The following is a 16,614-nucleotide window of genomic DNA, read 5'->3' on the forward strand; positions in this document are numbered from 1 at the left end:
TTTTAAATTTAATCAGCTAGACGGCATGCCCCAATACTTGGATAATTTGTGGAAGACCGAATTTCTTTTGGTATGTGTGTTTTTGTAAGTTGCAGCAGCTAAATGGAAGATCTTTGTTAAAAAACAGTATCCAGGTAGAGAAGGGACTACATATTCTTTAGGATGAGATTATTCCCCACCCTAAACAAATATTGTTTTATTTCAAGACCCCAGGGTTAGAACATTCCACTCACTAACTAGCATAAGAGAGGGGCAGTTTAAGGTAACACTAGTATAACTCTCTTCACATTTCCAAGTAATAGTCTTGAATTCGTTTTACTAGAAACTATTAAAAGTTAAAATATCTAACCTAGTAAGTAAAACAACTTGTATTTAAATAGCACCTTTAACATAGTAAAAAGTCCCACAGCGCGTCACAGGAGTATTAAGTCAAAAAATTTGACACCGAGCCACATTAAGGGGAAATTAGGGCAGGTGACCAAAAGCTTGGCCAAAGAGGTAGGTTTTAAGGAGCGCCTTAAAAGGAGGAAAGATAGGTGGAGAGGTTTAGGCAGGGAATTCCAGAGCTTCGGGCCTAGGCAACAGAAGGCACGGCCACCAATGGTTGAGCAATTATAAATCGGGATGCTCAAGAGGGCAGAATTAGAGTGCAGATATCGCGGGGGAAGGTTGTGGGGCTGGAGGAGATTACAGAGATAGGGAGGGGTGAGACCATGGAGGGATTTGAAAAGATGAGAATGAGAATTTTGAAATCGAGGCTTTGCTTAACCAGGAGCCAATGCAGGTCAGCGAGTACAGGGGTGATGGGTGAACGGGACTTGGTGCGAATTAGGAAACGGGCAGCCAAGTTTTGAATGACCTCAAGTTTACATAGGGTAGAATGTGGGAAGCCAGCCAGGAGTGCGTTGGAATAGTCAAGTCTAGAGGTAACAAAGGCATTGATGAGGGTTTCAGCAGCGGATGAGCTGAGGCAGGGGTGGAGACGGGTGATGTTATGGAGGTGGAAATAGGCGGCCTTAGTTATGCTGCAGATGTGTGGTCAGAAGCTCATTTCAGGGTCAAATATGACAAGGTTGCAAACAGTGTAGTTCAGCCTCAGACAGATGTTAGGGAGCGAGAGGGATGGAGTCAGTGGCTGGGGAACAGAGTTTGTGGTGGGGACTGAAAACAATGGCTTCGGTCTTCCTAATATTTAATTGGAGAAAATTTCTGCTCATCCAGAACTGGAGGTCAGACAAGCAGTCTGACAATTGCGAGACCGTGGAGGGGTCGAGAGAAGTGGTGGTGACGTAAAGCTGGGTGTCGTCAGCATACATGTGGAAACTGACACTGTTTTCAGATGATGTCACCAAGGGGCAACATGTAGATGAGAAATAGGAGGGGGGGGGCCAAGGATAGATCCTTGGGGGACACCAGAGGTAACGATGCGGGAGCGGGAAGAGAAACCATTGCAGGAGATTCTCTGGCTAAGGTTAGATAGATAAGAATGGAACCAGGATAATGAAGCCTATGGTAACATCACCCTAACCCCTAAAAAGGTAATCAAGTGGAAAATTCAAGGACATCAACCTAAAATTATTCACCATCATTTAAGACTGGAACCACAGCAATCAACCTTAGTGGAATAGGCACACAAGGTGAAACATGCAATTTAATGCTGAGCTGAGCTTTCGATCCCAAATCCTCGCCATCACCAAGACCACCTACTGTACTTCCCCCTCCGTAACATCGCCCATTTCCACCCCGCTCAGCTCATCTGCTGCTGAAACCCTCACCCATGCCTGTGCTACCACCAGACTCAACTATTCCAATACACTCTTGGTTGGCCTCACACCCTCTGCAAACTTGAACGTCCAAAACTGCTGCCTGTCGCACCAAGTCCCATTCACCCACCACCCCTGTGCTCGCTAACCTACATTGGCTCCTGCTTTGGTAACGCCTCGATTTTAAAATGCTTATCCTCGTTTTCAAATCCCTCTGTGGCCTCGCCACTCCCTATCTCTAATCTCCTCCTGCCCTACAACCCTCTAAGATCTCTGCGCTCCTCCCATTCTGGCCTCTTCTGGAATTTCAGCACTCCACCATTGACGGCTATACCTTCCGTTGCCTAGGCCAAAAGCTCTCGAATTCCCTCCCTAAACTGTTGCCTCTCTACCGCTCCTCCTTAAATCATACTTCACCTGACCCAGTATCTCCTTAAGTGGCTCAGTGTCAAATCTTGTTCGATAACACACCTGTGAAGCACCTTGGGAGGTTCTAAGTTAAAGACACTATATAAATGCAAGTTGTTGTTGAAGAGTTGTGAGGCAGTGTGTTTTGGGCATATAAACTCAAATAGAAGATGCTGAATGGTGTGGAGGAGTAGCGAGACATAGGTGCGTAAATTCACAATTTCTTTAAATTGAGCGCGCAGGTAGATAAAGTCATTAAGAGACCAATGATACCTTTGGTTTTATAAATAGAGGCAAATACAAGAGGAAGATTTCTCTGAAAGAAAAAAGTTCCTATACGTTGAGTGATTGCAGAGCATCCTGTAGATAGTACAACTGTAGCAACATTGCACTGGAGGGAGTGGGTATCGAGTCCAGTGGCAGGGGCGCCAATCAAGGAAACTCATTCTTGCATGGGGTGACGAGCTTTCAAGTGTCCTCACAGCTGTGTGAAGGAATAAGCCATATAACCTGGTCAGAAAAAGACACCATTCTATGAAAGGCTTCTGGCCTTATTAAAACATGACAAACTGGGGCTGGAAATCTAGAAACCTAACTGAAAAACTGTGATAGCATTCTGGCTATAGAGATAAGATAAGTTGTTGACACTGAATCAATAACCTTATTGAAACAGAAGGTTGGGGGCTCCCGACAGTCTGGATCTTTGGAAAGAAGACAATGGTGTATCCTGGTTAAGGTGTTCTAAGTTACACTTCGTAAAGAGACACATAAAATTAAGAAACATATACCTTTGTAAAAATGACATCAAGTAAAAGAAACACCTGCTACCACACCGTTTTTGTGTTAAACTTAGAACACCTACGGAGGAGAGACACGATTCTGTGTTACAACCAGCTGAGGTGACTAAGAATTGCATAGATCACCCTAGTTAAGGTGTTCTAATTGCAAGAGCACAAACAGAAGGCCGTAGCAAAAATGACATCAGATGGAAACACTTGCTGTCACACCATTTTTATGGAAAGCTTGGGACACCTGGGGTAGAGACATGAGTCTGTAATGCTACCAGCTGAGGTAACGAAGAATAGCAGGGGTCAGCAGAAAAATGACTAGAAATAATTAGCTTACATCAGCAGAAATCTTCAAAAGAAATACCACTGAAAGAGTATAAATATTGAACTTTTAAATGGGAAAATAGACTCGCTGTAAAGGGGCAAAGCGATTCTCAGGCTTCAGAGGCGGCTCTGTAAGTCTACAACTCTTTGTATCGCGAGGATCAAGGTACTGTATTTGATTTTGGTGGATAGCCTGAATAAAACTTAGAACTGTAAAACTGCAGCGAAGTTAAGATTTGAGAATAAGGATCTCTGATAATAAGATTGTAAAGCTCTCTCTTTTTGGAACTGTTAATGCTGCGATTCACTCACCAACTGTAAAATACATGTCGGTTCTTTAATAAATCTATATATTTTTAGAATTCTCTCACATAATAACTATCAAACTTGCGAACTCAATCTCTGTACACTCTTTGGTGAGGAGTTGCAGAATTCTGGAGGAGTTTTCCAGGCCCTCATAATATCCAGAACGTTACAGTCTAGCTAAACTTATTAAAAGTGCTATCTGGAGGACGGTAACATTTTCAGGTTGTTCCTTTCCTTTAGGGAGAGATAGTCTGGATCTTTCGACCCAATTAAGCGTCTTTAGGATTCGGCTACCTCAAACTTTAGTTGAAAATGAACGTCTGGGGAATACGCCTGATCCGGGGTAGCCCTAAAGGGGCTAGGACTAGTAATAATCCTTTCAGCTGCACCCATCCAGGCGAGTGGGAGTATTCCAGCAGACTCCTGACTACAGCCTTGTAGATGGGGGAAAGGCTTTGAGGAGTCAGGAGGCAAGCCACTCATTTCAGGATGCCCAGCCTCTGCACTGCTCTTATAGCTACGTAGTGGATATGGCTAATTCAGTTAAGTTACTGGCCAATGGTAACTCCAGGATATTGATGGTGTGCAGTTGAAGCTTGGGGGCAGCGGGGGGGTAGAAAGAGGTGGTTCGGCCCTTGTTGCCTACAACTTGTCAGCCTAAGCCTGGATGGGAGCAGGCTGTGCTGTAGGCTGATTCATTTATTGAAGGAGTTGTGAATGGAGCTGAACAATGTAGAATCATTGGAAAATAGGCCCACTCCTAACTTTATGATGGAGGGAAAGTCACTGATAAAGTAGCCGACGATGATTCATAAACAATGTTGCCCTGAGGAACTTGTGCAACGGTTGTATCGGGTATGACCTCAGCCACTGGAAGGTTTCCCTTTGACCCCAATTGACCTCAGTTTTGCTGGGGCTCTTTGGTAGCATGAAGTTAGCACCCATCACTGACTGTCATACTAGTACAGGAAACTGTGTGTTATCCGGAGGCTAAATGTCCGGCAAGCTCAAGCCACCGGCAAAAATCAGGAGCCGTTTTGTTGGGTTTTTTTTCTTGTGGCTTTTTTTTTTCTTCTCGTGGCTTTTTTTTTTCCAACAGTCAGTCTCTCTGAAGCTGTTGCTAAGCTAGAGACGCTTCCAAGGTACTGGCCGACTGTTTAGAAGCTGTTGCTAAGCAACAATGTTTGTTGTCAGATACGGAGATGAAAAGCTCCGTATGCTTCAACATTAACGCTGGTGTGTCCGGCAGTTTTGAGGGAACGGCAACAGCTCGGTCCCGTCGGTGCCGGATAGCACAAAGCTTCCTGTACTATACACATATTAGGAGGCAAATTGCACGACAAATCCAATAGGCATTTCAATATATTGGAGTTTCATCCAGTTTAATGTCCAAATTTTATTTTAGCACACACGCACTTTAACACTGAAATGTTATGGGTACCATTATTTGTACGCATTATGATTTTGAAAAAGTTTTAGTTTATGATATTTATCAAGATCGAATTTCTCTATTCTATCCATGCACTGCATTGAGTTATACAGACAAGCTCATTATAAAAATGTAGTCAATATATACTATTGAAATTTCAATCCCACCAGGACAAGATTTTTTCCCCTTCATTTTGACTACCCTTCCCTTTCTCCACCTCACCCTCCTCTCCTAGAGGTGCTAATTATTGCTGGCGTTCTCTTCAAATGGGCAACAGCTTTAGTGTACCACACCCAAGTGATAATTCTCACTTGATGTTCACACCCACTTTCTAGCAGAGGTCACTGGACATTAATAAAGAGCAGAAACCCTGGCTAGTGCTTCCCTTTAGCCTTGGGCTTTGCCAATCACCCTTATACTGTTGTCAATTTCCACAGCACCAATATACACAGATGTTTGAAAGTTAAGATTGAAAAAGTTTTCTGGTCACCAATCCATCCTCAATGACAGGGGAAGGTCAGAGTAGGCCAGTAATGGGAAAGTCACATTGCTGGTCAATAAGAACTGACAGAGTACTCCGCCCAACTAGGGCCAGGAAGAGTGCTATTCAGTGATGTCAGAGGCTTGGTAACATTGCTGTTTTGAAAATCACCTCTGTAGATGGATGTTAGCACAGCTGCCAAAGCCAGGGCTACTATTATCAGCACTGTAAAGCAAATATACCATGAACTACAACTATCATTTCTACAGCAACTAATTACATACAAAAACATCTCAGCATTTTATAGGGTGGTGGATAGCAAGTGGACACCCAGTCAAGGGAAGAAGATTAGGAGATAAAAAGAGTTAAGGAAGAGGGGTGTCAATGCAGAGATAGGTAATTAGATAGCCCCCTTTCTCTTTCCTCCATAACCTCTCCCCCACAGAAAGTTTTCCAAAATACCGTACATTTTAGGCAGAACTGTTACACAAGTACCAGCTCTTTTTGCATTTGTATACAAGTCTCAAACTTGGCACAGTGGTAGCACTCTTGCTGCCAAGTCAGGAGGCTCTGGGTTCAAGGCCCACTCCAGAGACATAAATCTAATTTGACATTTAAATTCAGCCCCGAGTGCTGCAGTGTTTGAGGTTCCATCTTTTGGATGAGACATTAAACCAAGGTCCCGGCGGAACTCTCCTGCTCTTCTTTGAGTAGTGCCATGAATGGACATGGTAGTATTTGAAGAGGAGTGGTGCCTTGGTGACATTTATCCAGCAATAACCACCATCAAAACAGATTATCTGATCATTTGCAGTTTGTGCGATCTTTGTGTGCAGTTTAGCTGCCATATTTACCTGCATTACAACAGTGACTACAGTCAATAAACTACCGTTGAACTGTAAAGTGCATTGGGAGTCCTGAGGATGTGAAAGGCTCTATATAAATTCAAGTTACTTTTTCTTTATGTAATCCTAACGGCCTGACACTTGGTATTTTGTCACTTCGGAGTGACAACTGAAGTTCTGTTTGAGTTAAAACTCTGTTGCTCAGGATTTATATTTTGAAGAAATATTTGAAAGGAAAAAATGGTCTACACAAACCTATTTCATAGCAATGTATTTCAGATGATAAAAGTGTAACAAATCTGATCTGAGCAGTACAAAGTGACATGAGAATCTATAGGTTTGAGATTTACAAATCATTTTCCCAATTCTAAAATCAAACATAATAAAAAACAAACCTCCAAAAATAAATGGAGTTGTATCAGAAAATTACGTGGAAGAGAGAATTGGTTTTGATAAAAGAACTATTTGAACTATTTTAAGTAGAAGTGCAATAAACAGTTTCTGTTGTAGTGGGTCCAAAAGTAGAGCAGGGATACCAACAGGTTAAAAGAGTAATATGCTCTTTAAGGTGCGTCTTCTGAAATTCCAGTAAGTGACTTAACTCTTTAAACCTTATATGCCTTACTTATACGAATAGTCACACTGTTTGCAAATGATTTGCAGCCAAGAGGAGATAAAAAGTTAACTAGGTAACTGCTTTGACAATTCTGCCTCAGGTTCAAGAAAAAACAAGCCCTAAATTTCAGGTTTGATTCGGGTTACTAAAGGTCAACCCCTCCTGCAGTTTTATTTTTCGAAGGAGAAACATTTGAAAGTGAATACATGTAAAAATCTTGAAGACCCATTTCAAAATTAAGTATAAATCCCCTACAAAGTGTTAAAGAAATTACTGCTTCAAACTAGAGATAAACTAAACCTTGGGCTTTCTATAACAAGCTCTGAAAATATCCAAAGTCACAAATTAGTAGGAAACTAGCTAAGAAATCAGCTAGTTGATTCAAATCCAGGACAGTATGAACTCTTAACCGAACTTCCCTCAAGATCCAAAGTTTTTGATCGTTCAAATCTTAATCTAAATGAAAAAGACAAGAGTTACTCCTAAAAGTGGGCATTTACAATGCTGCACCAAAGTACTCCGTTTTAAACAGCATCTTCATTATCTTATAATCCCCTGAATTTAACCTTTGTTAGCAGATACGACCTGGAACAGGGCTACATTTTAAGCTGCAGAGACTGACAAACAAGCAGGAGAGTGACATAGTGGGGTCAGTTGGGCATCGTCCCTCAGAAGCCAAGCTGCAAGGTAAAAAGGCGGTTTTGTTAGTAGTGTAAATAGGTGACATTATAACTAGCACCCTTTCATTGGTAACCCAGTGAATCAGAAGCTTAATTCATAGCCACAGAAATAGAAAACGGGGATTTACAGTTATCCAGATATACACATGTAGTTAAACTACAAAGAAATAAAGAAGAAATAAAGAACTTGCATTTATATAGCTCCTCTCATGATCTCAAAACGTCCCAAACCACTTTACAGTCAATGAATTACTTTTGCAGTGTAGTCACTGCTATAGTGTAGGAAATACAGCAGCTAATTTGCACACAGCGAGATCCCACAAATGAGAATCACCAGATAATCTATTTTAGTGAGATTAAGGATAAATACTGGCCACACTGGGGAGCACTCCTTTACTCTTCAAATAGTACCATGGGGTCTTTTACAGCCACCCGAGTGGGCAGACTCGGATTAGCGTCTCATCCGAAAGACATTACCCAACAGGGCAGCGCTCCCTCAGTACTGCACTGAGGTGGCAACCTAAATTATGTAGGTTATATTAAGTCTCTGGAGTGGGACTTGAACCCACAACCTTCTGACTTAGAGGCAAGAGTGCAACCACTGAGCCAAGGCTGACACCACAGCCTTGTTTACTTCAGGTATCGTATCCTGTTTCATGTTTGGATGGAAGCAAGGATGAAGCCACAAGGGAAACAAAATGTGAAAAATCCCCTTTCATAATAAAAACTCTATGACAAATGCTATCAGCTGAATGTTGGGAAAATCAAAACCATAATTTTTGTTTCCACCATAAATTCCACTGGTGTCAGATTCTGATCCCTTTACCAGCCACTCACTCAGACTGAACTAGAAGTGAGCTTACATACTATCCATCAGTGAAACTATTTACTTCCAACTCTCCATCAATACCCGCCAGTCCCATCACAGCCCCAGCCCCACTGGAACCCTTAGTCACACATTTGTCACCTCTAGACTTAATTTCTTCAATGTCTTCCTTGCTGGCCTCTGATCCTCCATGTACTCCAACACATCCAAAGTGCAGCACCCTACACCCTGTCGTACACCAAGACAGACTTGCTCATGCCCTTCTGTTCATTGGTAGCACATCCTGAAGCCACCTCAGCCCTACTTTGCTAAATACCTTCACTTCTCTCTCCACCTTTAAAACCATCTCAAAAACCATCTTTTAGGTCACTTCCCCATACTCTCCCACCATGGTTTAGTGTCCACTCCCCCCTCCAAGGCACTTTGGGATGCTTTCTACATTAAAAGATGTTGTATAAATGCAAGCTGATGCTGTTGGCAGTGCATGAGGTAGGGATTTCAAATGTGGCCTGTGACAGCAGAAGCCAACTATATAGGTCACATAGTAGCAGAAGTGCATTATCACCATGGGATTTTCAGAATTGTGCAGAAGAGGTTGTAATGTATTGTACTTTAATTTAAGTCCTGCAAAATAAGTGTACTTGCTGCTTAACATTTGTAACGGTGACTATATAAATTAAAATTCATATAAGGTACTGCAAAAACATGTAGATTTCATAGCGTGGAAACTACCAATATTCAATTTCATTTTTTTCCCTCTTACGTTTAGAATTTTTAGACGTGACCATTGTTAGTTATTTTCAACATTTGTTTAGACAGTCTTAGCAGCACCTGATAAAAAGATATATAATTTGTATTATATTTTTATTTGAAACATCCAGTGTTTATGACATTACTGGCAATATTAGTTTGGAAGCATTACTGAGTCCAACAGCGACAGAAACGGAATTAACATGCACAGTTGACAATGAATCATCCGTTTATTTATTACCTTCAATCATATTCAAATATTAATTTATGAACAGATGGAGATAGCCACCAACTCCACCCCTCTCCCTAGCATGTGTCTGAGACTGAACCAGACCGTTCGCAACCTTGGCGTCGTATCTGACCCTGAAATGAGCTTCCGGCCACATATCTGCAGCATAACAAAGACCACCTATTTCCACCTCTAACATTGCCCGTCTCCGCCCTTGCCTCAGCTCATCCGCTGCTGAAACCCTCATCCATGTCTTTGTTACCTCAAGACTTGACTATTCCAACACACTCCTGGCTGGCCTCCCACATTCTACCCTACGTAAACTTGAGGTCATCCAAAACTCGGCTGCCCGAGTCATAACTCGCACCAAGTCCCGTTCACCCATCACCCCTGTGCTCGCTGACCTACGCTGGCTCCCGGTTAAGCAACGCCTTGATTTCAAAATTCTCATCCTTGTTTTTAAATCCCTCCATTGCCTCGCTCCTCCCCATCTCTAATCTCCTTCAGCCCCACAACCTCCACACCGCCGATATCTCTGCGCTCCTCTAATTCTGCCCCCTTGAGCATCCCCGATTATAAATCGTTAACCATCGGTGGCCGTGCCTTCAGCTGCCTCGGCCCCAAACTCCAACTAACTCCCTCCCTAAACCTCCGCCCTCCTTTAAGACACTCCGAAAAACCTACCCCTTTGACCAAGCGTTGAGTCACCTGCACTAATTTCTTATGTGGCTCGGTGTCAAATTTTTTTTTATCTTAGAACACTCCTGTGAAGTGTCTTGGGGAGTTTTACTACGTTAAATGCTATATTAACACAAGTTGTTATAAAAATTCCAAGAGCTGTCAAGAATTATGATAATAGGGTCCTACTGGAACATTACCTCTAGTGTTAGTGTGACAATTCTTGTGAAGTGGCTATGCAAATTTGGTGCAACAATATTACACCAAAAGGAAACCAAATTGTGTCTTGGTGTCAGCCAGTGGCTCAGTTGGTAGCACCCTCGCCTCAGTCATAAGGTTGTGGGTTCAAGTCCCACTCCAAAACTTAAGTGCAAAAATCACAGTACAGTGCTGCACTATTGGAGGTGCCATCTTTCGGATGAGACGTTAAACCGAGGCTCCGTCTACCCTCTCAGGTGGACGTAAAAGATCCCATGGCACTATTTCGAAGAGCAGGGGAGTTCTCCCTGGTGTCCTGGCCAATATTTATCCCTCAATCAACATCACTAAAGCAGATTATATGGTCATTATCACATTGCTGTTTGTGGGAGCTTGCTGTGCACAAATTGGTTGCCACGTTTCCTACATTACAAGAGCGACTACACTTCATAGAAGTACTTGGCTGTAAAGCGCTTTGGGACGTCCTGTGGTCGTGAAAGGCGCGATATAAGTTCAAGTCTTTCTTTCCATCAAATGTGGGAAAAAAAACAATTTTTGTTTAATTACATGTGATAAACAGCAGTATGTTTAACTGTCTCCTCAAAGACTTTTACCAACACCGACTCGTTACAGGTTATTTCAAAGTCATTTTTGCTCAAAAAATTTCAAATCATTTAGTACTTTGAACTAAACAGCACAGGAGGCATTTTTGCTCATAAATAATTCAAGTTAAGCAACTTGAACAGCATATTTTCGAAAGAGAAATACCAAAGTTTTTCTTTTAAACTGAGGGGTGGAATATTGTGATTCAACATTTCATTATTTCTGTAGTTTTTTTTTTTTAAAAACAGATGTTGCAGTAGGTAACAAATTGTATTTCAAAATTAGCACAGGTGCATCACAACTCAAAGGGTACAAAACTAGGCCTTGTACATGTGTCAACTTTCTTATTCCCCCAACTTAGTTCCTTTGCATCTTCTGGCCTGCACTTCTAACAAGCTGTCTCAAAACAGGAGTGCAAGGTTCAGAAATCACAGGCTTAAAACACAAAGCCTATCATTCCACATCATGCATTTTATAGCCCATTTATTCTACCAAACTATTTCCATGGAATTGTTTTATCGGCAAATGTGCCTATTTATATTGTAGGGAGTACACAGCAATAGCTGTAAAGCACATATACAACTTTGCCATACTGATCACAGCATTCCTGGACATCAGGTGAAGATTGCCAATGGCAAAACTGCATTGCTGGTTTGTACAGGTGAGCCAAGTAGTCAGCCTGTTATAATTAGACCCAATTTATCAGGTGACGTGACCAAGTGCCACCACTGGCATCCAATGGTCAATGAATGGTACCCCAGGAAATTCCCCTCTCAAAGTGGGTTTTGACTCCAGCAGCACTACCATCACTTTGCAGAACTGTTTCAAATAGTTCCTGTCATTGTAGCCAATTTTGCAAAGAAAATAAGATGCATGACTAATGCAAATGAGATATGATTGACAAACATCTAAAAAAAAATCTATAATTTGCAAGAAAGTTAGAAACTAATTTGTCATACTTCAGTTCCGGGGCTGAAGCAATTCTTCATTACTTGCCCACAAATAGCTTCCCAGCAATGATGCAAGCTGCTCAAGACCAAGTACATAATTTTTTTTAGAAGCTTTCATAATATCTCCAAATATGCAAGCAGCAGTGGCTTGCTCTTGCACAGCCATTTGAGAAGTTTAAATAACTGTTTACTGACACCCAAACTTCCCAAATCTGTGCAGTGGTGGAGCAGGAGCACATCAGCCACTCAGCCTGGCAGTGATTTCTTTGCAACCTCTGCTTCTACTTGCATTGATATTGTAGGGAGAGGCAGAACTGCCATTGGAAGCACAGCAGAATAAATGTTACTGTTGCTCCATACATCTGAAAGTATTGTTACAGTGCACACTGTAAATTCCATCTGTGCTCCACCTATACAAATCGCCAACTCACCCAAAACTTTGCCATTCACCTTTCCCCATCCATATCTCCCAAAACATCAAATTCCTCAGCCTCATTTACAAGTCCCTCTGCAACCTCACCCTATCTTTGTAAAGAACCTCCAGCTCTACATCCCAGCCCATGCCCTTCAATGCTCCAACTTTAGCCTCCTAATCATTCCACACTTCTACTACACCATCTATGGCAGTGTTCAATCCTACTCTCTGGAGGAGATGCTGCAGAGTTGAAAGTAAGCAATCAGTGATGAATGCGGGTTTGAGGCCCAGGTCAAGTTGAGCAGGACCCGGAGGTTCACATATATAAAAGCACCTTGCTCCTGTTTTTGCAAACATGCAATCTAAATAGTACATCATACAAGAGAGGGGGCGGTACCTTGTACCGCCTCCTACAAGAGCGGGGGCGGTACTGGACCTAATTCTGGGGAATGTAGCCGGGCAAGTGGTGGAAGTGTCAGTAGGGGAGCATTTTGGCGACAGTGACCATAATTCGGTGAGATTTAAGGTGGTCATGGAAAAAGACAAAGACGGCCCGGAGATAAGGGTTCTAAATTGGGGGGAAGGCCGATTTTAATATGATAAGGCAGGATCTGGCCAAAGTGGACTGGGAGCAGCTGCTTATAGGAAAATCCACATCAAAACAATGGGAGACTTTCAGAAGGGAAATTGAGAGAGAGTACAACGCCAACATGTTCCTGTAAAGGTCAAGGGTGGGACCAACAAGCAAAGGGAACCTTGGATGACAAGGGATATACAAAAATGCATTAGAAATAAAAGGGGGGCTTTTGGCAGTTACAAAAGACTAAAGACGGAGGAAGCCCTAGAGGAGTATAAAAAGTGCAGGGGCATACTTAAAAAAGAAATTAGGAGGGCGAGGAGGGGCCATGAAATAACACTGGCGAGCAAAATAAAGGAAAATCCTAAGATGTTTTATAAGTATATTAAGGGCAAGAGGATAACCAGGGAAAGGGTAGGGCCCATTAGGGACCAAAGTGGCAATCTGTGTGTAGAGCCAGAGAATGTAGGCAGGGTTTTAAATGAATTTTTTGCATCTGTGTTCACTATGGAGAAAGACGATGCAGACATAGAAATCGGGCAAGGGGACTGTGACATACTTGAACATATTAGCATCGAGAGGGAGGAGGTGCTAGCGGTTTTAGCAGGCCAAACAGTGGATAAATCCCCAGGCCCGGACGAGATGTATCCCAGGCTGCTGTGGGAGGCAAAGGAGGAGATTGCAGGGGCTCTGACACTAATTTTCAGAACCTCTCTGGCCACAGGGGATGTACCAGAGGACTGGAGAACAGCTAACGTAGTACCATTATTCAAGAAGGGTAGCAGGGATAAACCAGGGAATTACAGGCCAGTGAGTCTAACATCTGTGGTGGGGAAATTATTGGAAAAAATTCTGAGGGACAAAATTAATCTCCACTTGGAGAGGCAAGGATTAATCAGGGATAGTCAGCATGGCTTTGTCAAGGGTAAATCATGTCTGACAAATCTGATCGAATTTTTCGAGGGGGTGACTAGTGGGGTGGATGAGGGAAATGCTGTGGATGTGGTTTACATGGACTTCAGTAAAGCTTTTGACAAAGTCCCGCATAGGAGACTGGTTAAGAAGGTAAGAGCCCATGGGATCCAGGGTGCCTTGGCGCGTTGGATCCTAAGCTGGCTGAGTGGCAGGAGGCAGAGGGTGATGGTTGAAGGTTGCTTTTGTGACTGGAAGCCTGTGTCCAGTGGGGTACCTCAGGGATCGGTGCTGGGTCCCTTGTTGTTCGTGATCTACATAAATGATTTGGATGAGAATGTAAAAGGTATGATCAGTAAGTTCGCAGATGACACGAAAATTGGTGGGGTGGTAAATTGCGAGGAGGAAAGCCTCCGGCTACAGGACGATATAAACGGGTTGGTCAGATGGGCGGAAAAGTGGCAAATGGAATTTAACCCTGAAAAGTGCGAGGTGATGCATTTTGGACGGACAAATAAGGCAAGGGAATACACAATGAGTGGTAGGACCCTAGGAAGTACAGAGGGTCAGAGGGACCTTGGTGTACATGTACATAGATCCCTGAAGGCAGCGGAGCAGGTAGATAAGGTGGTTAAAAAGGCATATGGGATACTTGCCTTCATTAGCCGAGGCATAGAATATAAGAGCAGGGAGGTTATGATGGAGCTGTACAAAACGCTGGTGAGGCCACAGCTGGAGTACTGTGTGCAGTTCTGGTCGCCTCACTATAGGAAGGATGTGATTGCTTTGGAGAGGGTGCAGAGAAGATTCACCAGGATGTTACCTGGGATGGAGCGCCTCAGCTATGAAGAGAGGCTGGACAGGCTGGGGTTGTTTTCCTTGGAGCAGAGAAGGCTGAGGGGGGACCTGATTGAGGTGTACAAAATGATGAGGGGCATAGATAGGGTAGATAAAGAGGAACTTTTCCCCTTAGGGGGGGGGGTCAATAACAAGGGGGCATAGATTCAGGGTAAGGGGCAGGAGATTTAGAGGGGATTTGAGGAGGAACTTTTTCACCCAGAGGGTGGTTGGAATGTGGAACTCAATGCCTGAAAGGGTGGTAGAGGCAGGAACCCTCACAACATTCAAGCAGCATTTGGATGAGCACTTGAAATGCCATTGCATACAAGGCTATGGACCAAATGCTGGAAAATGGGATTAGACTGGACAGGGATGGATGGGCGGCGCAGACACGATGGGCCGAAGGGCCTCTTTCTGTGCTGTAAAACTCTGACTCTATGGTAGTTTAGCTTTTGAATTAATTGGCACAACAATTAAACTAGGAGACACTGTATACACAAAGAGAAACAAGACTTCCCAAATTGTCCAAATCAACCAGTTGCAAACCTCTGCCAAGCTAACGAAGTACTTTCTCCAACAGGGCAAACTACTCAGGTCAAAGCAATGGCATTCAACAGGTTACAGCTGGTTCCAAAACAGCTATTGTTAACACTATCCAATATGCCCACTTGATGCAAGTGTGCCAATAAAAATAAAACTGGCAATCATAAATACAATAACTAAAACAAGACCGACTACACTGTTGAAGGAAGCAAAATACAGCTACGCTCATTTTATTAGCCAAACAAACGCAGTAAACATGAGAGCATTAAGCACATTTTCAATATTCCAAAGGGATTAGAACTCAACCACAGCACAAACTCTGGTGGACCAAAGTCCAACGAGTGTAACTGAGTGCACTAAAACTTTCGCTGGGCGCCTGTTGCTTTCACCCTTTTGTTGCACACGGTATGTGACTTCTGCAGCCGACTAGACCAACCCGCTGCAACAAGTTACTGAACAATCTATTTTCGACCAGCGTGGATTTAATCTTTGGCAAACTCCTCTTTAAATGAAATACATTTTGCAAAAATAAAAAAGGACATCTGTGCAACATAACATGCGCAGCATCTCACACACACAAAAATACAACGCCGCCAGTTTAACAACTCCGGGCCTAGCTAGGCCTGCACTGGTGCAAAGCAGAGACGCCGAGGCCGCCAATGCTGCTGCAAAAAATAAACTTTTTTTTCTCTCTCTCTTCACAACTTGTGCAACCAGTGCGTGGCTCTGGCAAGAAAGAAATAAAGGAAATAGGCGGCGAGGCACGTACCAGACGGAGCCGTAAGCCCCTGAGCCGACGGGGGAGAGGTTCTGGTATCTCACGGGCACTTCCCAGATTGTCTTATTCAACTCCTGCTTGTAAAAGTGCGGCCTGACTTCTGACATTCTGTGTAGTGTCTGCTCTCCCATTCGAGGCGGCGGAGGTGGTGGTGGGGGCGGAAAGAGACTGTGGATGGAAAGAATTAAAAAAATAAACCGCCCCTTTTATAATTTAAAACAAAAAAACGGACCGATTGCTGGGGTGTGTGGGTGTCCGGAGAAGGGGGTTAAGGGGGCTTCTTTTAAATCACACAATTGTAAAAAAATCCATGCAACGAAATTCTCCTTGCGAGCTGAAGCATTGGGAAATGAGCAGCGGAGGCGAGCGGCTCCCAATAGGCATTTGACGCTCGGAAGCGACGCCCAGCCTCTCCACTCCCCCCGCCCGCCGCAGTGACGTCCAACGCCCCGCCCCGTTCCCCCTCCGCCGCAGTGACGACAGACGCCCCGCCCCCAACCTCTCCACACACCCCGCCCGCCGCAGTGACGACAGACGCCCCGCCCCCGTAACATGCGCGCGTCGGATAGCTCGGCGATTGCGTCATAATTCCCGGCACTGACGCTAGAGACGCCGGCGCGCGCGCTGCCTCTGACCAGCCGTCATTCACCCCCCCCCCCAAACCCCTCCACTGTT

The 16,614-nt window shown here is 43.7% G+C and overlaps 1 protein-coding gene across 4 annotated transcripts in view; it reads right to left on the reverse strand.

Moving 5' to 3' along the window:
- Positions 1 to 16,373, reverse strand: part of LOC147105218 (mitogen-activated protein kinase 14) — a 182,206-nt gene extending 165,833 nt beyond the window's left edge. For 2 of the 4 annotated variants that reach the window (XM_086011358.1, XM_086011357.1), the window contains exon 1: positions 15,931 to 16,359. In XM_086011358.1, the coding sequence (XP_085867484.1) occupies positions 15,931 to 16,070 (140 nt within the window). In that variant the 5' untranslated portion in view covers positions 16,071 to 16,359. Of the gene's footprint in view, positions 1 to 15,930 lie in introns of all 4 variants that reach the window. The other 2 variants (XM_086011360.1, XM_086011356.1) reach the window with 2 other exon arrangements.
- Between the last annotated feature and the right edge of the window lie 241 nt (positions 16,374 to 16,614).

The sequence above is a fragment of the Somniosus microcephalus genome, chromosome 18 (genome assembly GCF_052327205.1).
Source record: "Somniosus microcephalus isolate GS21.2 chromosome 18, FLI_Smic_1.0, whole genome shotgun sequence".
Classification (NCBI taxonomy): Eukaryota; Metazoa; Chordata; class Chondrichthyes; order Squaliformes; family Somniosidae; genus Somniosus; species Somniosus microcephalus.